This window comes from Festucalex cinctus, chromosome 13, assembly GCF_051991245.1.
Source record: "Festucalex cinctus isolate MCC-2025b chromosome 13, RoL_Fcin_1.0, whole genome shotgun sequence".
Classification (NCBI taxonomy): Eukaryota; Metazoa; Chordata; class Actinopteri; order Syngnathiformes; family Syngnathidae; genus Festucalex; species Festucalex cinctus.
Genome location: NC_135423.1, coordinates 13,116,332 through 13,138,874, shown reverse-complemented (window position 1 = coordinate 13,138,874; position 22,543 = coordinate 13,116,332). Strand labels below are relative to the sequence as shown.

Genomic DNA, 22,543 nt, shown 5'->3' with positions numbered 1-22,543 from the left:
AAGCAAATATATGGTAACTTTTAACTATATACAGCAATTTACAAGCATGTATACACTATCAGAAATTACACCATAATGATGATCCATCCATCCATTTTCAAAATCGCTTATCCTGTTCAGAGTTGCGGGGTGTTGGAGCCTATCTCACCTAACTTGGGGTAACAGGCGGATGACAGCCTGAACAGTCTGAGCACAGTCTGGCACATGGACAACTTTCACAATCACGCCAGAGTGGGATTAGTGTGTGTGTGTGTGTGTGTGTGTGGGTGTGTGTGTGTGTGTGTGGGTGGGTGTGGGTCGGTGTGTGTGTGTGGGTGTGTGTGTGTGGGTGTGTGTGTGGGGGTGTGTGTGTGTGTGTGTGTGTGTGTGGGCGTGGGTGGGTGTGTGTGTGTGTGTGTGGAGGGGTATAATTTGTGTGAAACGTGTGTGGTTTTTTTGTGTTTTTTTTTTTTTTTTTTGGCCTAATTGGCGTGGCAGTTAAATAGTCATTCCCTTCGAAACTACACAACAGCAACAGGCGGAAACAGAAGACGAAGGAAAAGAAACCGGAAACGGAAATGAAAGGTGGAACATTTACAGTGACGCACAGTCCTCCATAGTCAATGGTCAAGTAACATGAGTTCTATGTAGTGACAACACGGTTGTATTTTCGATGTAAGTGTCCTTTAAACGTCGATTCGGTATACAATTGCCACAAACATGGGAGCGAGGTTCGACGGCGAGGTGGGGTCAATCGTCGAGCTCGCCTTCCGAGCCACCGTGGCGATCTTCAGAGGCGTGTGGGAGAAACAAGCTCCGAAGTCGACTTGGGAAGAGGCGACGCTCGGCCTCGTTGGCGACCTGCGGCAGATCGAGAGCGGTCTGCTAGCTCAGCTCCAGCAGGTTTTCGCGGAGTTGTGCGACGAGAACGAGGCGCTCAAAGCCAGAGTAGAACAGTTGGAGGACGTGATGCAGAGGAAGGCCGGACAGCTGGAACAGGAGCTGCACGTCCGGGTAGGTCAGCTCGGCAGGGACATGGAGCTGCTGGAGAAGGAGCTCAAGAGCATCAGCGATGGAGGAGCAGTGACAGGAGGCAAGACTCAAATCGGTACGATACGACAATGCCGACTAAACAAATATAGCTGAACAATTTAGAGAAATCATCACATTATCCCCCTCCTCAATGTGCGATTGTGATTTTTTTTTTTTAAACAAACAAGCAGTCAATTAATCTGTATTACAAAAAATAATAATTCAGATTTATTATACATACATGTGGATTTATAGGTTTGGCTTACGTTAAAATATGAGCAAATGAAATGTGAAAGACGGTTTAGTTACTTTAGAGTTGTATAACTTCCTAAAGACTTAAGCATAGTTACTTATATATTTTATTCAGGCTGATTTTGATAATTTGGCAGAATCAAATTTTAATTAAAAAAAAAAATAGAACTGGACGAGTAATGAGCCTTATTTTAATGTATCGGACTCTTGGAAAGGCTTCCGATATCAGTTACCAACACTTAAGGCACCCTCATGGTCGGTCTACAAACAAGAAGCAAATGGCATACTTGGCTGACAGAACATTTTTCTATGTGAATTGTGTCCATGTCCATTAAGATGCCATTTCTTTAAGTATATTTATTTTTATATCAATGCTTAGAGATTATTAATGTGTTCCTACCAAAAATAATGTTTACCTTTGCTAAGTCAATTTGGGTTGTATGACGAGTAATGACTTTATGCATTACAGTATTTCATGAATATGCTTACGTTACACATTTATCCACCTGCTTTAACTAACTGAGAAAAAAATATTGTATTATTATTCATTGTGTGTGTTGTTTTTGTTGCAAATGTCCCCATTGTGGGACTAATAAAGTTATCTTGTCTCCCATTGTGGGACTAACAAAGTTATCTTGTCTCATTTTTCTATCGACACACTGAATGGGAGAAGCTGAAAGCTAGTTACTATTTTCACCCGCTAAATATCATAGTAGAAGAAAACATAATGAACGTTTAAAACAGTATTACTAACTATCTGAAATGTACTTGCTTTCATTCACTTGTGTTGGAATGAATAAAAAAAAAAGAAAGTTATCCAGTGATTAATGTATGCCATTATTTCTCTTTTCAAATGAACACGCAAGTCTCAGCAGGCTGCCACCAGACTGCCGCTGACACAGAATCCAGTGTGAATGTCCCTGAAGCCGGTAACAACGAGGCAGTCCCAAGTACCAATACGGACCCCCATTCTGCAGACACCCCTGTGACGATTGTCATTGTGGGAGAAGGAAAGGCTTCCGCACAGGACACAACCGAGGCAGCTGCCGTGACGCAACTTGTCCTTCAACCTACGTCGGCGGCTCAAGATGCTCCAAGTCCTGATTCATACTCCCTTGGCATTAAGGAGCCAACGCAGGAACAGGTTTGTGTTCTCCGTGTATAAATCAGGACCAAAATATTTGACAGTCACCATGTAGCTTCTTTGGTTTCAGAGCTTTGGACATGCCACCATGTAAAAGTCTAGGTCAAGTCTCGAAGTCACAACAAATAAGTCAAGATTTTCAGCAATTTTCATCCAATGGTCTCCAAATTTGGTTGACATGCATAGGCTACATAGCTATGCCAGCTGATTTATTTTTTTATTTTTTTGGGGGGGGGGGGGGGGGGGGGGGTTGATTTACCTTAATCTCACATACATCATATAAAGTCAAAATTTCACCAGTCAACCACATGGAGTCATATACCAAATTATACGTCTTGATGACAACCTTCCAGATTACTAATTGGCTTGTCTTTAACATGGTGAAGAAAAAGATACCATTGTAATATTTTGTTTGTGTGGCAGGGCTCAGTGGAAGAATCTGGATCAGGAAGACCGAGAAGAATAAGGAAACCAACCTTCAAAGTGGAAATGGGTAACTAAGAATTGATGACAGGTTATGTTACTATTGATCCATTAGAGTGGTGTAATTTGAAAGTCTCCTGTTTTGGTGGGCAATAGGCCTTAATGTCACTAATTAGTTGGTTAGCTACTAATATAATAGGACAACGTATTTACCGTAGTATATAATAATACAGAAACTTTGCGGGGTGGGGGGAGACGGAAGTTACGGAACTAATATCTTAAACTATTTCACAATATGTTAGAGAAAAAATATACAACATATGACAATAGTATTATAAAGTTGTATAAGAAAATTCAAAAGGGCATATATATATATATATATGAGTACAAAACATTCAAATACTGTATACAAAAAACTAAATTATTGTTTTAATTATTAAAGAAATTAGATAAAAACTTGGAATTATGGCAAAAGTATTAGAAAACCAAAATACTAAAATAGACATACACAAATATTGGGCCAAATATTTGTAAAATAAATTAAAGGAGTAATGTCATTGTCACTCATGAAAGTCATGGTCGATGCTGTTATTGTTTTTACCTTTTAACATTAACTGTTTTACTTTTTTTATTTATTTATTTTTTCTATTTATTTTTTATTTTTTTACGCGCTTGTGTGACAGAACCTAAAACAGATTTCAGATGAGAATTCTTTCTCTAAATCCATCCAGACAAACAAAAGTGTTGTATTTATCACTCTGTACTGTATTTAAATCATTAGTAGACCGGCTTGTGTCTTTTAAATAAAGTTGCTGGCTTTCGTCTCTCACAAGCTCACTCAGCGTCCGCCGATGTAAGTGACGATGAGACGTACTCCAGCGAAGAGGAAGAAAGCACGAGGAAGAAGGCGCGGCGGAACGTGAAGCGCTTCACCTGCGAGGAGTGCGATGCCGCATTCTACTGGAAGGCCGATCTGAAGAAGCACGAGGCTGTCCACAAGCAGCCCTTACCGGACCAGCAGTGTGACGAGGGCATTGCGGAGAAGGAGTCTCTGGAGGACGACGCGGTGAACCACCAGATGGCATCGAAGGCCCCGCTGCCATTCCCGTGTCCGCAGTGCAAGCGCTCGTACCGCAAGGAGGAGTCGCTACAGAACCACCTGAAGCGCCACCAGCCGCTGGCCCAGCCAAAGCCTTTCGCCTGCGAGCAGTGCGGCAAGACCTTTCGCGTGGAGCGCTCGCTGCAGAACCACCTGCTGCGTCATCAGGTGAAGATCGCACTGCACTCAACTCACAGTAACACCAGCATTTTATTTATAGCCTGCTGCTATTTAATTTTTTTTATGCTCAACTTTATTTATAAAAACAAAAAGATGTTCCAAGTGCAATGAAAAAAGCGGCCACTAGTCTATAGGGAACCAGCAAGAATAAAGGAGAGCGTATGAATATTTGCAAACCTCAGACTCCAGATAATGAAGTATTTTGTGGGAGCTAAAATACATAATTAGTTTGGAGGATGTCGCAAAATGGAATGAAATTATTGTTTTGTTTTTGTTTTTTGTATGTCGCAAACACAGAATAACAATGACCAAAAATAAATAAAATAATGTCCAACAGAGGAAGACAGAACAGGAAGCCTGCCGGGTCACTGTGCAGAATCTTGATTTTCTGAGACGAAAAAGAAAAGTGAGTGGCATGACAAGTCCCAAACTATAGTCCTTTAAAGGAAGGCTCCTTTAATTTTACATGTATGGCTTGATCGGCAGTAAATAGTTAGTTTAGCTACGAAAAATGCATAAGAGCTGAAGAATACACCCTTATATTGATTTATTTAACTTTTCTTCAACATAGAAGTACTTCCGTGTTGGAACGCCCCCGAGTGGTGACGTAACAAGTGTGTATACTCGCTTGGCGAACAGTAGTTCACGCAGACATAACAACGAGGAGGACACAAACTGTCACTTATGCCTTTGTGTATTGCAAAATTTTGCAAGGCGTCGGCAAGGAAAAACCCGCGAGACCCCCCTAAAAAAAAACAAAAAAAAAAACGACTTGAGTAGACAATGGTTTGTTTGCTAAGTGCTGTCAACCTCCCGAAGGACAAGCAGGCGTGCGCGCAGCGAACATTTCAGGCATGAGGACTAAGAAAATATGTTACAATTTGAGATGGGGTACGCCACACGCCTAATACTAAAGCCCAACGCAGTACCGAGTATCTTTAAAGAACCAGACGTGGGAAATAATCAAGCCGATGGAGGATCTCTGGCGGCTATTTCCGCAACTGCTAGCAACACGGAGCTTACTTACTTCATTCTGTCTATAAATAAACACGGTTAATACACAACCTTCTTGCAACCTATCGTTTACATCATCGGGACGCTACGCAAAAAAAGAAAAGAAAAAAAACAGCTAGGGGAGGTTGGGCGCTGTAACGATGATACATTTAATTTTACTATTTTTTCTTTTTCCTGAAATAGTTCGTCAGTTCCACACGTTTTGCATTGCTCGTGCTGTGTGTCACTTTACCTGTTGGATATTGGCAGTTGAGATTGTCCGCAAGGAACCGATCCTCGAGTTCTTTCATTTCCAGACAGCACACATTCATTAGCGGATTGTCCATTCCTGTGCAGCTCCCGCACCACCACTCACCCCCCGCCTGATTCACTCGTTCGTTAAAGTTTATTTTGTGCCCGAAAAGACCATCTGGCGCCACAACTTTCACATCCAAGGCAGACTTTCCTTCGGTAGGGTTATTTTGTCGTGTTGGATCGAAGCGATAAGGTTTAATCCTTCCGGGTTTGACGCTAGATGCACGGCTGCGTTGCATAGTGCTTCCATAGTGTAGCGTTTACACACTAGTGACGTAAACATCCGGGTTATTTAGTCACGTGTAACAAACATGCCGGCGTTCGATTCATTTTAACATCGGTTTAAAAGTTATTAAATGTACATAAAAAAATAATCACGTCACCATATTAATTATTGAAAAAGTAGCAACTTTTTGCTGCTAAAAATGGATCAATAAGTAAAGTGTTCCTTTAACCCATGGGCAGTATTTATTTTGAAATTGCTTGGTGAGAACCATCAAAAAGCCCAAAACAGGTCACAGGAGTGCCTACGAATTTGAAGGAGAGGCACATCTTTTTTTTTTTTTTTTTTTTCTTTTCTTAAGTGCACACAAAAAACAACAACGGCCACATGAATAGAAGACACAAAAGACAATGACTAAAACAAGTACTAACTACAAATTTTACAATATCTTTAACTCATTTGCTCCCCAAAACGTATAAATACGTTCTATTTTAAATATTACCATGCTCTCAAAGATGTATTTATATGTTGTTGTTGTTGTTTTTTTTGTTTTTGTTTTTTTTTTGTTTTTTAAATTGCTAGAGGATAAAGAACGCTTGGATACAGCCTCTGAACTGAAGAGAATCAACCAGGGCCATGTTTACCCCACTGTTTTAAACAGATTTGTGAATAATGATGAAACTTAGCTATATTCTAATGCCAATTGCTACAAAACTGAAACCGATAGAAATATACTTTTTTTTTTTTTTTTTTTTTTTTTTTAAATTGCTAGAGGATAAAGAACGCTTGGATACAGCCTCTGAACTGAAGAGAATCAACCAGGGCCATGTTTACCCCACTGTTTTAAACAGATTTGTGAATAATGATGAAACTTAGCTATATTCTAATGCCAATTGCTACAAAACTGAAACCGATAGAAATATACTTTTTATTTTTTTTTTATTTTTATTTTTTCCTTGATGAAAGAAAAAACTCATCCTTCTTTTAGGTCCCATGTTTTTATAGCAATAGAACACAATACTCTGTGGGCCTTGCAAAATCAGTCAAAATCCAGTAAAACAGCCGGGAGCGACGGGCCTCACTTCAGTGAAAATACCTGAGTGAATGAGTTAATATATTTATTGTACATTGTACATTTCTTTTTAAAATGCACAACAACAACAAAAAACGTCCACATAACTAGAAGACACAACAGACAATGACTTAAAAAAAATAAAATAAAAAAAAATAAATCAGTACTAAATACAAATTTTACACAATCTTTAATATTTACTGTACATTGTGGCCATTAAATGGATGGGAGGTAAACCCAAAATCTCTTGACAATAATAGGTTTGTGCAGCCCTACTAGTCTAAATACAGTATTCTGGTTAATTTTATACTAATATTGTATTGTGTATATACTACGTTAGTGGAATATGAGCAGCGAAATCCAGCAGTTTTTACCAATATCAGGAGGTGGCCATTTTGTCTCTTACTGTCACAGTTGCTCAGGGCTCAGGTAACAACCAATCATAGCTCAGCTTCAGAAAACAAGTGAGCTGTGATTGGCCGTTGCCTGAGCCCTGAGTAACTGTGATGTCATCTTCAGTCAATAGTAAGTGTCAAAATGACCGCCCCCTGAGAGGGATAAAATCGGTTGGATTTTGCTTCATACTCCATAAATGTAATATTAACCAGACTGTCATTTTTAGGCTAGTGAGGTCACATATAACATATTATTGTCAAGAAATGTTTAAGGCTGACTTCCCCTTTTAAAATACTGACTTGTTTCCGCAAATTAGTACATTGTTGCCCAAATATGGAAATTTGCCACAAAATACCAAATTCTGGCCACAATAACATGCATAAGAAATACTCATTTGTAGCCAAAAATATTAGATTGTGGCCACATTATACCAAGTTACTAGCCTCTATTTGGGTTAAATGTGCACACAAAATGCCAATTTGTGATTACATTATGCTGTACTCATTTGCGAAAACAAAATACTAAATTGTTGCCAGTTATTTATGGACTCTGAATAGTACATTTTGATAACAATATATGTATTTGTGAACACAAAATGGGTGTCATATATTTTTTTTATTTTTTGCTTTCCCTTGTTTTGTATTCTATTTAGAAGTGGAAGGAGCCGCTCCAGTGCCCGTTGTGCGACAAGACCTGCAAGACGCCGGTACAGCTGCGCGGCCACATGGTGGTGCACTCTGATGAGCGGCCCTTCAGCTGCGCCACATGCGGCAAGGAGTTCAAGAGCAAAGACACGCTGCGTTTCCACCAAATGGTTCACACCAACGCCAAAAAGTACAAGTGCAACGTGTGCGACGAGACCTTCAAGTACGCCCACTCGCTGACCGTGCACAAGCGCAAGCACACCGGCATCACGCCGTTCGTCTGCACCATGTGCGGACGCTCGTACCGCACGGGCACGGCGCTCAAACGGCACAGCGTGGTGCACACGGGCGAGAAACCGTTCACCTGTCACGTGTGCGGCGCCCGCTTCAGCCTCAACAACAATTTGAAGCGACACCTGCGCATCCACACGGGCGAGAAGCCTTTCACCTGCCAGGATTGCGGAAAGAGCTTCTCGGATAACAACAAGCTCAAGTCGCACATGCTGGTGCACGGAGCCCGGAAGCCGTTCATGTGCGACCTGTGCGGGAAGACCTTCCTCTTCAATTGCCGCCTTCAGATCCACCAGAAATACGTACACGCCGAACAGGATAACAAGACCAAGGCGTTCGCGCCGAGGCAGAGGAACAAGCTGGTCAAGCCGTACAGCTGCAAAATCTGCCTGGCCAGCTTCAGCGCCGCCTGCTCGCTCAAGCTCCACGAGAAGGGCCACAGCGAGCACAAGGAGTTCTCCTGCGCTCTGTGCGGCAAGGGCTTCCACAACAAGTACTCGTTCCGCTCGCACCAGCGCTCGCACTCGGGCGAGAAGCCCTTCGTATGCGACGTGTGCGGCAAGGGCTTCATCCACGCCGGCAGCCTCAAGCAGCACGAGCGCATCCACACGGGCGAGAAGCCGTACAAGTGCGAGCAGTGCGGCAAGGCCTTCCGCACAGATGGGAACTTCTACCGCCACCTGCGCATCCACACAGGAGAGAAGCCCTTCGAGTGCGCCTACTGCCACCGCAAGTTCCACCAGTCCAACCAGCTCAAGTCGCACTTGCAGGTGCACACGGGCCAGAAGCTCTACTCGTGCCAGACCTGCGGACGCGGATTCTCCGACTCGAGACAGCTCAAGAAGCACAGCTGTGAAGGAACAGTTGCCACTGTATTGTTGACGTCCTAAATGCTTTACGTCCAAAATGTGATGAGATACTTTTCTGTGTGCACAATCGCACATCAACTTTTTTTTTTTTCTGGAAAAAAATCTATAGAGGTCACATTCCAAAGTGTGGTCTTAAAAACTTTAAAAGTAATTAAATAAATGACATAATTAAGTTATCTGCAAATAGGACAGGAAAATCTGACTCATTAAAACAATTTAAAGGGGCATTGGGAGTTTGTCACTTTTTTTTTTTTTCTGGCGTAAAGTGCAACTGCAGCCTCAGCTTCAAGCTCGTGCATGGTGCGCGTGAGTATGTGTTCTCGAATAAACATTTGTTTGTTTTTTCTTCAGTTTTCTTGGGAATTTGGGCTGTATTTGGGCTGTGCTCGAAGCTGGCCTCTTGGTCTAACCCCCTGAGGTTGAAAAATCTTTTAACATTGTAAAATCCAAGATGTATCTATAAGCGTAACTAGCCTTAAAACCCCTCATTACTTTTTATCTGCTGTTTTCTTAAACTATTTTCATAGAAAAAACTCTACAGTTTGAAATATTTTACTACAATACAAGACTATGATTTGCTCTTTATATTATAATATTGCATTACCTGAGTATATTTTGGAGAATGTACAAAATATTTTATTTTGGAAAATAAAAAGGAAGTTTTATTTTGAAGTCCCAAGGTCGAGTAGCTTTTCGGGTTTGGTGGGTCTGCAAGAGACTGAGAACTAACTGGAGATCTTGTTAGTGAGAGAGTCCGCAATAAATCCTGTGTAAAAATGTCTGGAAGTTTGGTGTTTTATTCCCAAACAAACGCCATTTTGGAGACTGTTATTAGGTGTGCGCTGGATTCAACTACCGAACATGCAAAGAAGGACCAGTCTGCGAAGGTAAACGGTTTAATGCTGTGTTTATTTGACGTTTTTGGTCAATGTGTATTAACGTGTGGGATAACTCAGGTTTTACAGAGATGTTACGTTTTACCGAGACTTGATGAATGCAAGAAGATGCCATAGGTTAAAAATCACGTAGCTTGGCAAGCTAAAGTTACCACTAAGACTTTGGCTCACATAAATATTGTGTCGTTAGTTTTTTGTTTAGAGTTGTTAGTGTTAATGGTTTACACGGTTTAACTTATCTCTCTCGAATCCGACTGTACGAATAACTGTTAAACTTTAGCTAATTGTTAGCATTTTGTGCTACTTGACGCCAGTGGAAGCGCCATCTAGAGACCTGGATGGCCACATTCTCTTTTTACATTTCATGGTGATTTGGTGTGTGTCATTTTTTTTTGTTGATAGATTTTAGTTAGACTATCACGAATGGGTTTTAATGAGTATTACTATTTTCTAACGTGTGCACGTCGGCTCATGGTCTGCTCACTTTTAGCGTTCTTCTGCTTCGGACGAGAGTGTAGCAGCAGGCTAGCGGTAATACTAGCGCCACCTAGAGACTTGGAGGACGGCACGCGAGCACAGTAGAATGTGTAATATGCAGTCTACAATAAAAGTAAATTTTCCATGTTTTTATTAGCCAAGGCACGTCGTGTAAACATTCACAGTTGGGTGGGAAAAGCTAATAACAGCCAACCTAGAGATCTGAGGAGTTGATTAAAGGAAGCCCAATGTGAGCAATGCCTAAATGTTAATACAATTGAAGTGAACTAGTGCAACAGCAGCCAGATTACACATTTACTGGTGTGAGAGTTTGAGAATCAAGCGTCTTGAAATTAGGCAACAGTGCCTGCCTCTAAATTTTATATACAGGCCAGGGGGAAAAATGTTCACCGTATCTGCTTTGAACAGGTAGGATTTGACAAACTGTTGGCGCGGGAGGCAAGCAGGAAGATCAACAGCGTTTTCCTGCAGCTATTTGACACTGCCAATAAGGAAAAGCTGATGCTGCAGGACAAAGTGAGCGAGCTGGAGCGGCAGCTGAAAGCAGTGACGGAAGACTTGGACATCATCAGAGTATGGAGGGAGAACTTGTTGAGTGGATGCCCTGTACTAAACGAACAGACGGGATTGCTCTTCACATTGAAGCCTTATGGGGTGTTGGTGAAATCAGAGTTGGCCAAGGAAGATGCTGAGTCCACGTCAGACATCATTGTACAAATTAAAGGTGTGTTTATAAATGTGATGTTACTGTCTGTATATTTAGCAGGTAACTCAAATAATAAAATGACCCCTTTAGAAGAGTCTGCGTTGAAGGAGGCGAATTGTGGAGATGAGTCACCATCAGCCAGTAGACAAGGTAAGATCATGGGATCTGTGAGACCCAGGTAGTAATACGATGGATTTATGTAATGTGTGGTGGTTTATGCTTCATTTAATGAAATGTCTCCCATGTGTAAGCGTGGGATCCTGAACACAAAACATTTGACAACCTCTGCCTTACAAAGCAAGCCATTGAGGCGAGAATAAAGCAGAAATAAAAAGATGGCTAAGACAGTCAATGTGTAAGGGGCTAACATGAAACTGATTTCACTATATTCTGCAGAAATCGCAGAGGATGAAAACGCAACTCCATCCTCAGACTCCCAGAATCCTTTGCAAACTGAAGGCCAACAAAAATTGTTTGAATGTGACGTGTGCAAGAAGAGCTTCAGCCGTCATTTCCACCTGAAGAAGCACTTGAACATCCACAAGGAGCCTCTGCATTGCCACCAGTGTCCCAAAATCTTCCGGCGTAGCGCTGCGCTGGAGCGCCACCTGCTGCGTCACAAGGAGAAACGTCAGTCCTTCACGTGTGCGATCTGCGACAAGACCTTCGAGAACAAAAAGCTGCTCAAGTCACACCAGCCCATGCACGGCGATGATGCTCAGCCCTTTGCCTCAGGTACGCTGCAAAAATTGTAATTGGTTTACCCCTCCCACATGTTTTAAAAACATTTTAGAGAAGGTCAAATTACGTTTTGCAGCTTATTTTAGGATCATCACGAAATTTGCAGAGGTGGGCATTGTAATTGACTGGAATTGATGATTGATGGAAGTGCCCACCTCTGGAAATTTAACGTGAAATCAAAATGTTAGCACGTCTGAAGTTAGCTAGTGTATGCGTGTGAAGGGCTTGACACACAGATGGCGACATACGACAGCGAAATATCCGTCGTCGCCTCCCAGGTCAAACTCAACACATGGGGCGCGATAAGCCGCCGTTTAATGTGAAAATGTCACAGAGAAATCACTGTTTTCAAATTAGGTGTGCTCATCGAGCGGCAAGATGGCCGCCAGGTGGCATTGTGAGTCCATCATTGTACAACATGCAAGAAATTAATTTGTATTTTTGTATTGGCTTAAATTAAGTCATATATATTTTTTATTTTAATTACTTTATTTTATTTTTTTAAGACCAAGTTTCACAGGGTAAAGCGTTCACCTGCGAAACGTGCGGCGCCGGCTTCACGATGCGGCAGAACCTCAAGCGGCACGCCCGCATCCACACGGGCGAGCGACCATTCAAGTGCCACGTATGCGGCATTAGCTTCGTCCAGGACAAGCTGAAGGCTCACATGCTGCTCCACGGCGCCACCAAGTCTTTCATGTGCGACTTGTGCGGCAAGACCTTCCTGTACAACTGGCAGCTAAAGAAGCACCAGAAAGTGGGGCACCAGGAGGGCGCTGAGGCGGCGGCCACGCAGACAGGGCAGCGGAAGACCCGGGCACGGGGAATCCGAACCGTCATCTTCAAACGTGACAGGTGATGAAAAATGTGTTATATCATAGATTTAATTGTGTCATCCATGGCACATACTAAATCATATTTAATATAACATACTGCTAATTGCTAAGCCTGACTTTAACTTTTAACAGGACGACAGTGGAGTTGGCAGCGTTCGCCTGCAAGACGTGCCAACGCGGGTTCGACTCGGAGGGGGCGCTCAAGAAACATGAGCTGATCCACACGGGCGACACGCCGTACACCTGCGACGTGTGCGGCAAGGCCTTCCTCTACAAGACCACCTTCGACTACCACCTTCGCACGCACTCGGGCGAGCGGCCCTACGCCTGTGACGTGTGCGGCAAGGCCTTCATCATCCACCACGCGCTCAAGTCGCACCGGCTACGGCACACCGGCGAGAAGCCGCACGCCTGCGAGCTGTGCGGCAAGGCCTTCCGGGTGTACACCAACTACCGGAGACACCTCCGGATCCACACGGGCGAGAAGCCGTATGAGTGCGAGGTGTGCGGCGTCAGATTCCGCCAGCTCGGACACGTCAAGTTCCACATGCAGGTGCACACGGGCGAGCGGCCGTACGCATGCGACGCCTGTGGACACGGCTTTTCCGACTCCAGGCAGATGAAGAGTCACACGTGTGCTGGGAAAGAGCTGGGGAATACATTGCTTGCATCTTGACTCACAAGGATTGGTTGACGCAAGAAAAGATAACATTTTGGGACTAATGTATACAGTCAAGCCATTACAATACTGTAATTAAAACTCCTGTAAACATGAATGTACATGCTTAGATGTGCTGATCTTGAACACCTTATGAAAAGCAGGCGGCAGCTGGTGGCAGAGCAGATCAAATTCAGCAAACCAACCTTCAAAGAGGCAAAGAAAAAAAGTAGGGATGGGCGAGTACCGATACCAGGTATCGGTGTCAGGCCGATACCAGCCTTTTTTCAAGTACTCAAGTACTCGAGTACTCATGACGCAGATGAGTACAAGCAACCGATGGCAGAGGGGTAAGACGTTAAGTGAGTCCTCCTTGCCTGTAACTGGCGCTAGCTTGCAAAACAGTTTTTCACCAAAACTTCACCGGTTTGGAAATACTTCAAAATTGTGAATCTTAAACTAAAAGAGCATTTTTGTGTTTTATTTTGAGCGTTAAGACTATTGATGAGTGACTGTACTATTTTTTTTTTGGGGGGGGGGGGGGGGGGGTTTGTCAAAATTAAAGGAAATATATTTGTTTAAAAATATCTTTTAGTGATTTTTTATTTGTCAAAATGTACTACTGGTATCGGCAGTATCTGTATGCCTGCATTATAATCCCCCAAAGCAATTGCTGTGCCATTACTGTATTATTTTTTGTAATTGGAAATATAATTCAGTGCTATTTTTCTCATCAAAACTTCTGTTTGTTTGTTTTTTCTTTTTCTGCAACTGATCTATTTTATTTACGTTAATTTCAATGGGGAAAGATGAGTTATGAGTATGGTCTCTGGAACAAAATCCTCATCTCAAGGCACCACCAAAAGATTACCTTTATTTTGAAACGAAATGAGACGTAAGCCCATCTGAATTATAAACCGGAAGTGTCACACAAAATTACACTTAACTCCCCCCATTATTCGGTTTTAACCTGTGGTAAGCGATATGGAATGGACTTGTCAGTAGGAAAAAAATATATATACGTTAAAGCGATGTATTTATTTCCTAAAATTTATTAAAACGAAATAAGCACCATTATTTTGAAACACTGATAATGAGAATGTCACTTCCTATTATGAATAGAGCGCGTTCTTTCCGGACGAAGTTGGCAAAATGCATGTGACATGATCTGTTTGCTTTAATTTTTCGGGTGCCAGTGTTGAAAGTAGTCATTCCTAAACGCCATCTAAAGTCCACTTCGCGACAGTTTCAAATGGGGGACTTTGAAGCGCGAACTACATCCATTCTGGAGGAAATGGCCAACAAGGCTGTCATCGAAATGTGCAAAGTTGCTTTTTCTCCCGACATTACCCAAGAATTGTTTTGGAGCGAGGACGACTACGCTCAAGTTTCATATCAGGATATGGTACATTTTATTATTTCATTTCTGACTGCACCTTCTCACCTGGCCTGCCTGGTCACAGAAATAGAAGAGCTAGCTCGCTAGCCGCTGCAGCGTCCGAGTTTAACCATCGAATGGACGCGTTAGAACGAATATTGAAGCAAAAATAAGTTAAAGTAGTTTGTATCACTCCCCAATTGTGGAAAAAGTCAGCTTTGTTTGCTAGTCCCGTGTTAGGACAACCGCGGGGCAATCTAATGGTTGTCGACAAGCACGCCAGCCACATCCTATCTTAAGAAAAATCTTTAAAATATCAATAATGTAAACAAAGAGAATAGTTTGCAGTCGACTGAATTTATTGTTTTAAAATGTATCATCTATTTAACAGTCTTTGTTGAAAATAAAATAATTTTAAGTGCAGAAACGTAATTTGCCTGTAATTTACACTTCAGCAGGTAAGTTCATTCAAAATGAGAATTGGTGGAAAGTCAGACGAATGGTTAGCATCTGCCTCACAGATATGAGGGTGGCCGGTTCAAATCCCCGTGCTTGTGTGCATTTTCCCAGGGGGTATTAATATTCTGGCTTCCTTCCACATTCCAACATGCTCTGGAGACTTAAAATGATGAATTAACCTCAGGCGTGAAACTGAAAGTTGTTTTGTTTTTTTTCCCTATATTTCCCCCACTTGTCACCTGAAGTCAGTTGGTAGTCCTATGCACACCAGTGAACCCATTATTGATGATGTTGCATATAAAATGGATGGATGGAAATTTATACATAGTTAACATCGTTGAGGGAATTGCTTATTAACTGACTTTTCTTTTTCTGTTGCTAGTTATTAGATGTGCTCTTTTAAATGTGATGTGTTGTAGCGCTGACATGGGCTGGCGGTGTGATTCTATATTTAATATATCTGTTGTCCCGCATCAGGTGATTCATCTTGCCAACACCTTCATGACATTGCTGGCTCAAGAGGCGGTCAACAACATCTGTCAACTTTTCCATGAATGTTCTGCTCAGCTGCGCTTGCAAGTATGTCACTTCAACATTTCAAATTCACACCATTCGAACAGGGATTCACAAGCAGTGGCGCACGTTCATAAAGGTGTAATCGTGGAATATGTACTGTATGTTTTTTTTAAGTGTTTTGTTTGGGTTTTCTTTTTTTTAGGTCCAAAGAAAAAAACAAAAAAAACATTTGCTTTCTCAAACATAGTTTTGTGAGATTCAAAGTGTAATGCCAGTCTGGTCAGATATTAAAAATACGAATAACCAAGTCTGTACTTGTATTTGCTTTTAAACAATAAAAATATTAACTAAGAACATAAATTTGCTTCTTTTTTTGTAGGGGTGAGTGGGTGCTCAATTTTCTTGAAGTGGTCAAGGGATTGTGTGGCTTAAACTGTATTTAAAAAAAGACTTCGCACATGACAGCATTATTTTCATTCCGATTGATCTTCTAATTTCTTATCAGAATCCATTTTGCCAAGACTGATCTTGAATATGAATAATTTGAATGAATATGACAGGTGGCGCAGGGGGAAGCGCAGCTGGAGAACCTGAGGACGAGGCTGGACGAGGCGGAGACGTCTCTGAGTGTGGTGTTGCAAAGTGCTTGCGCCATGGTAGTGGAAGAGCAGGATGATGAGCAGGTCATGGTCGTAGGAGTGGGCACCTCGGACGGAGAGACGCTTAGCTCAGGTGTCCAGTAGTTCTTCACCAATATCAATATTGTTTCTCATATTGTACAGTTAACCCTTGCTGTATCCTGGTCCCCCCCCCCCCCCCCCCCTCGATAATCAAGGGTTCACTATGCATGACTTTCTTCCAATAGCAATACAGTGTAAAAATGTGCTATGAAAATGTCTGCCAAAGCTCTAACCAGCTTGTTACTAAGTTTTTGACATTGATTTATGTTTGCAGTTGTGACCGATGAGGTTGAACAGTCATCCGTCGTTGAACTAACATTCGAGGTACTCCAGATGACCTGACACTGAAACAACTAAAATGTCACTTGTTTGATTAAATTGGATCAAAATGACTGTTTTAAAATGTCCTGTGAAGTGTTATATTTTAACAGTGGTTTTAAAAAGATATGTCATCTGTGCGGATTGACAAAAGGAATATTCCACACCTTTAAATGCCATTTGAATTTAGCCTTTTTATTCTGATTAGGGTGTTTATTTGGAGCATTTGCATTCCATTTGCTGATTGGGTTTCATTCTAATAGGCCACATGTAAACCCAGCTATTATTATGTTGTTTTTCTGTCAGGACAATGTGCTTGCTGCATCGATACAGGACATCTTTGTTGACCAAACATTATGTGAATCCGGCCAACAGGAAAATAACGCAGACCCAGACCCAGACGACCACAGTGTTGTAGAAAATCAGGTTGGCACTCGTATTAGCTCAAGCATTTCATTTATTTTACTCTAGCTTCTGATTAAAATACGAGTATCTGTTGAAGTCTCATATCTGAATGCTAGGGAAGTGATTCTCAACCACAGATGGAAAATGATTTACGACAGTGTAAAGTATTTTGTTCACATATCTATGCCAGTAAATCAGTGTCTTATAGTGACAATCAAATCATTAACCACTAAATGGCAGAAGGCACATAATTAGCCTGTGTAGCTGCCTGTTACCATTCAAATAACAGAATAAGTCATGACACATACTTTTTTTAGGGGGGGGGGGGGGGGGGGGGGACTAAACTATAACCTTCTGTATTATATTTGGCAACACAACCCCCAACAAGTTTTTGTTATTGTGTCAGGTCAGCAGGTAGTCACTTTTCTGCTCCCCATAGGTACAGCGAACCAAATATGCAAATATGATGTAAACATCCTTGCATTGTTGTGACCTTTTTTTCTCTGGGGTGAAGCCAGAAGAATATGCCTGTGACGTCGGCCACAAGGACCAAACCAAAACTGCAATTACAGCTGAGAAGCAGCTTGGAGTGCACCCGCCGAACAAGAGATTTGTTTGCTCGCTGTGCGGTTGCAGCTTCCCTGTCAAACGCAGCCTCAACACGCACATGCGGAAGCACACGGGTCAGCTCAGGGGTCAGTATTATGTTATATCTGTCTTTTTAAATTTGACCAAGCTGTGACTGAAAAAGTACTTAGAAAATCTTAAATTTGATGCAAGTAGTCATTAAAAAAAATAAATAAATCTTACATTTGATTGTCTTAAAAGTCTTGAGCAGGGGTGGCCAAGTTTGGCCCTCGAGAGCCCCTATCCAGCCTGTTTTCCATGTTTCTCTCCACTAACACACCTGATTCATGATCAGCATCATTATCAGGCTTCTGAAAAGCTTACCGATGAGCTGATCATTAGATTCAGCTGCGCTGAAGGATGGAGACATGGAAAACAGGCTGGATAGTGGCTCTCGAGGACCGAACTTGGCCACCCCTGGTCTTGAGTTTAATCAAAATAGTCCAATATGGGCCTTTTAAGTCATAAATGTGATTAAAATTTACTTTAAATGGTCCTAAAAATCTTTAATTTTACAATAGTGGTCTTAAAGTGGTAGAAATGCTCAATCATGATTTTCCTTGTATTTATGCAAAAATGCCTAAACGTGTTCAAAGTGGTCTTGAAAAGTTCACAGGTTTTAAAATTGATCAAAAGGTCCTAGAATATTTAATATTAGGTTAGGGGAAGTCAATCTTAAACATTTCTTGACAATAATATATATATTGTGACCTCACTATTCTAAACATGATATTCTGATTATTATATTTGTGGAAAATCCAGCCATTTTTATCATCTTAGGGTTTTTGTTGTTGTTGTTGTTGTTGTTGTTTTTTTTAAAGTACTCACACAGACGCAGTCACGGGCAAGTGACAGTACCACTCCGTCACCCAGAGCCTGGGGTGGGGCGGCCATTTTGTCACTTGCTGTTGACTGAAGATGACATCACAGTTGCTCAGGTAATTACCAATCACAGCTCACCTGTTTTCTGTAGATGAGCTGTGATTGGTTGATACCCGAGACTTGAGCAATTGTGACATAATTTTCACTTAACAGCTAGTGGCAAAATGGCCACCTTCTGATATTGATTAAAAACTGCTGGATTTTGCTGCTTAACTCTTATTCCACAAATGCAGTATTAACCAGAATACAGTATTTAGACTAGTGGGGCTGCATAGAACATATTACTGTCAAGATTTTTTTGGGGGGGTTGACTTCCCGTTTTAAGTGGTCTTAAAAAAGACCTAGAGCGTCTTAACTTTGATCAAAGTGACCTCTGAGTGTCCTAAAAATTATTTTCAAATTTTCAAAGTAGTGTTTAAGGGCAATCCCCCCCCCCCCAAAAAAAAAAAAGTTTGGGGATCATAGCCCTAGTTTTAATAACTCTTAAGACTACTTCCTGTTGTCTCTCCCCAGGCAAGCATGCTCACACGTGCGACGTATGCGGCAAGGGCTTTACGCTCAAGCAGATCCTGCTGAACCACCAACGAAGGCACAATGACGAGCGACCCTTCAAGTGCACGCAATGCAGCAAGAGCTTCTACCGGGAAAACGGCCTGAAGATGCACAAGCGCTTGCACGCCTCCCGCGCGGGCGCAGCCGAGCACCGCTGCACCTACTGCGACAAGGCCTTCAGTCACCAGTGCAACCTGCAGCGTCACCTGCGCATCCACACAGATGAGAGGCCTTTCTGCTGCGAGGTGTGCGGGAAAAGATTCACCCAGGCCGAAACGCTCAAGGGCCACCAGCGGATCCACACGGGGGAGCGGCCATTCATATGCGACGCCTGCGGGAAGACCTTCGTCCAGAAGGGGGCCCTGTTGTCTCACCAGGACGCTGCCTCCCTGCCGTGCGTGGCGTGCAGCGCGGCGGCGGGCTGCGGCGACCAAATGCGCAGCCACCTGCAAACGCACGCCGACACTATGCCGTGCGTCTGCATCTTGTGCGGCCACTCGCTGCCATCCGTCATGGAGTTGTCTTTTCATCAGCAGTACCACCTCAAGGCCAACCGGGCGCATGGTTGCACCTATTGCGGCAAGAGGTTCAAGTCGGCCAGGTACCTGAAGATACACACCAAGTTGCACAGCACAGTCAAGCCCTTCTCCTGCGACGTCTGCCGCCGCAGCTTCACGCTGCCCAGCAGCCTCAAGTTGCACCAGGTAAATTTTTTTTTTTAAACAATAGCTGAAAAAAAGGTTGCTCATGAGGAAAAATAACAATCTATCGGGTTACGTTGTCTATCCACCAAAACTAGGGATGGGCGAGTACCGATTAAAAGGTTTCTACATCGGGCCGCTATCAGGCCATATTTCAAGGTATTGGTACTTGCGACGGTTATCGATACTGCTATTGGCCGCTGCTCTTGTGGCCATTTTTCAGTAAGGAAGTGGAACTAAAGACTGAAATGATTATTTTGCATTTATTGACCGCCACAGGGAACTCTAGTAAGAGAGCACGAGTCTTCAGTTGTATGCAAAAATGTAATTAGATCTGAAGTGCAGACATATCTTTGTTTATAACGTCATTGACTACTGCACTGCTATGATATGATTGACGAACGTGAAACAGGAAACGGAAATACAGAGCCAACCTTCCAAATTAAAAGCATGGATTTTAAAACGATATAATTAAACATCACACACTAAAACAGCTTGAGGAATTTTTAACATGGTAGATATTACTAAATTACTTGAACCACTATTGTATTGAATTATTTGCACTTCACTGTATTACTTAGAAATAAGCTGTACAACCACATCAGGACTTTTTTCTGGCCACTGGAAAACTTTGCATTTATTTATTTTTTTAATTAATGTTATGCTCTATACAAAATGTCTTCCACAAAAAAAAATGAAAAAATATAACTGCCATTAATTTCCTGCAATTTTAAGGAAATTAGCTACATTTGGGATATAGGTATTTTAAACTTTTAAACTTATCTGTCATTGTTTTGTTTTGTTTTTGGGAAATTTTATGTATCATAAGCACTAATGGTTTCGATATCGGTGAGTACTAAAGATTTGAATACTCTTATTGGTATTGGTAAAAAAAATAAAAAAAAATGGTATAGAACATACCTAACCGAAATGCAAGTCTCCTATATAACGAAACAGGGTTTTTTTTCTCTCCAGGAAGTGCACAATGATGAGAAGTCGTTCTGCTGTGACATTTGTGGCAAGTTTTTCAGAACCTTGCGCATACTGACTGCCCACCAGCGCGTGCATGCAGTCAAGAAGGTAACAAGAAGAAAAAAAAAAGATCATTATACGTCATGAAGGTATTAGTGTTTAAACAATCTAACACTTGGTGAATTTTGCTTCACAATCATAGAAAAATAAGACGCCAAGTTAGATACTGTAACGCGTACCGTCAATCGGAGCAAAGCTGTTTTCTGTATTCAGTGTAAGGAGAACAGCGATCCAATCAAAGCAAAGCTTGTCTTTGCCTGGTGTTTTTACTAGACTAGCTTGAAAAAAAGCATCCTGTGTATTTTCAAACCACTTGTAAATAAATCAGCCAAAATAGCACGTAATGCCTCCGCTAGAGCCTCCCCTATTAGATGCGCTTTCTTACATTATAGTGACATGTTTAATAAACCCAACCAACTAATAAAAACTAACAGAAGGATAAGTAAAAGATAAATGGATCATGCATTTTTTTCCCCCTTCTTCAGAGTGACAAGCCATTCACTTGCAACGTGTGTGACAAACGCTTCAGCCACGCTCCCAACCTGATCCGCCACCGCCTCATCCACACGGGCGAGAGACCGTACATCTGCGACGTGTGCGGCCACCGCTTCAACCAAAGCAGCAGCCTCAAAACCCACCAACAAGTCCACGCCAGCCACAAAAAGTTCATGTGCGACCGCTGCGGCAAATGCTACAGCGATAAGAGGAACTTCAACAAACACAAGTGCCTCCAATTCTGACTGCCTGAATAGTTAAAACTTAAATTCACTGTTTAAATGGAAGCTTGCACAGAAGGAAAGTATTCTATGGTTCATTTATGAAGTTAGTAAAAATAGTGAAATGCTGCACAAGCTTTGTAATGCTCCTTGACATTACTGGAGAAGTTAACAGTTTAGACCTAAATCTGATGCTTTATTGTAACATCATCATCAAACCTTTATTGAGCGCAGGAACATACAGCGTTTTACATTAGAAAAACCTGATGATGGTGACAAATGTATAAGCAGTAGTCCCTCATTTATCATTTGGGTTTACCTCACTGCCCATCATCATCACAATAGGCAAAGTTTCACATTTAAATCGCATCACCAACAATACAGTACACACATGACAGGTGCAGGTTTTTTGTTTTTGTTTTTTTTTTGTCCACTTGGGGTCGCTATACACACAGCGGACAAAATATTGAATACTATTGGCCATCTACTGTCATGTACAATGACCGTGTCAGTTGCAGGTGTGTAAAAAATGTGCTTTTGATTACTGTGTTTTGTTACTGTTGGTTTACTAAAGCAATTAAAGCGCACCAGATGGCTGTTTCCATACTCCCGAGTGTCACTATAAGTGTCAAATTGGAATAAAACGTCTAGAAATTACTTGACTAAATTCAAAACAATAAAACAGTTGCCCAAAGTAATGGAACGTTATAATACACTTAAGGTTATGACTCCAGTGTGTATTAGATGTGAATATAAAATGCAGGACCTCAATTCATATGACATAGCGTCTGTAAACATTGATTATACATCACACATCGGTTATTAGACTTCTCCCTGCAAGTAGTTACCTCCAATACACAATCTTATTCGATAATCGTGATGGGACGTTCACGAACGAATCGAGCCTTTTCAACGGCTCCTCAATGTGAACGATGGGTTCATACCCCTACTCCCCCGCCGCCTCCAGCAACCGTTCGCTTTTGGAGGGAGCGTCAACTTTGCATATTAGTGTCAAAGCCCAATTCACACT

The 22,543-nt window shown here is 42.0% G+C and overlaps 3 protein-coding genes across 4 annotated transcripts; all 3 read left to right on the top strand.

The window, feature by feature from the left end:
• Window positions 1-459: 459 nt before the first annotated feature.
• Window positions 460-9,137, top strand: LOC144032833 (uncharacterized). Its single transcript, XM_077540284.1, has 5 exons — window positions 460-1,087; window positions 2,130-2,407; window positions 2,831-2,900; window positions 3,664-4,097; window positions 7,761-9,137. The coding sequence occupies exons 1-5, from the start codon at window positions 700-702 to the stop codon at window positions 8,931-8,933; spliced, it is 2,343 nt and encodes a 780-aa protein (XP_077396410.1). The 5' UTR covers window positions 460-699; the 3' UTR covers window positions 8,934-9,137.
• A 521-nt stretch (window positions 9,138-9,658) lies between these two features.
• Window positions 9,659-13,753, top strand: LOC144032835 (uncharacterized). Of its 2 annotated transcripts, none has more exons than XM_077540285.1 (6): window positions 9,659-9,799; window positions 10,715-11,030; window positions 11,103-11,162; window positions 11,409-11,747; window positions 12,260-12,608; window positions 12,722-13,753. In XM_077540285.1, exons 1-6 carry the CDS (start codon window positions 9,689-9,691, stop codon window positions 13,263-13,265), a joined length of 1,719 nt encoding a protein of 572 aa, XP_077396411.1. In that variant the 5' UTR covers window positions 9,659-9,688; the 3' UTR covers window positions 13,266-13,753. The 2 variants fall into 2 exon arrangements, with proteins under 2 accessions (XP_077396411.1, XP_077396412.1); XM_077540286.1 differs by lacking the exon at window positions 9,659-9,799 and adding an exon at window positions 9,852-10,183.
• Window positions 13,754-14,197: 444 nt separating this feature from the next.
• Window positions 14,198-22,119, top strand: LOC144033375 (uncharacterized). Its single transcript, XM_077541421.1, has 9 exons — window positions 14,198-14,652; window positions 15,562-15,663; window positions 16,161-16,332; window positions 16,555-16,604; window positions 16,905-17,024; window positions 17,518-17,698; window positions 19,026-19,768; window positions 20,741-20,845; window positions 21,283-22,119. Exons 1-9 carry the CDS (start codon window positions 14,500-14,502, stop codon window positions 21,535-21,537), a joined length of 1,881 nt encoding a protein of 626 aa, XP_077397547.1. The 5' UTR covers window positions 14,198-14,499; the 3' UTR covers window positions 21,538-22,119.
• The last annotated feature ends 424 nt before the right edge of the window (window positions 22,120-22,543 follow it).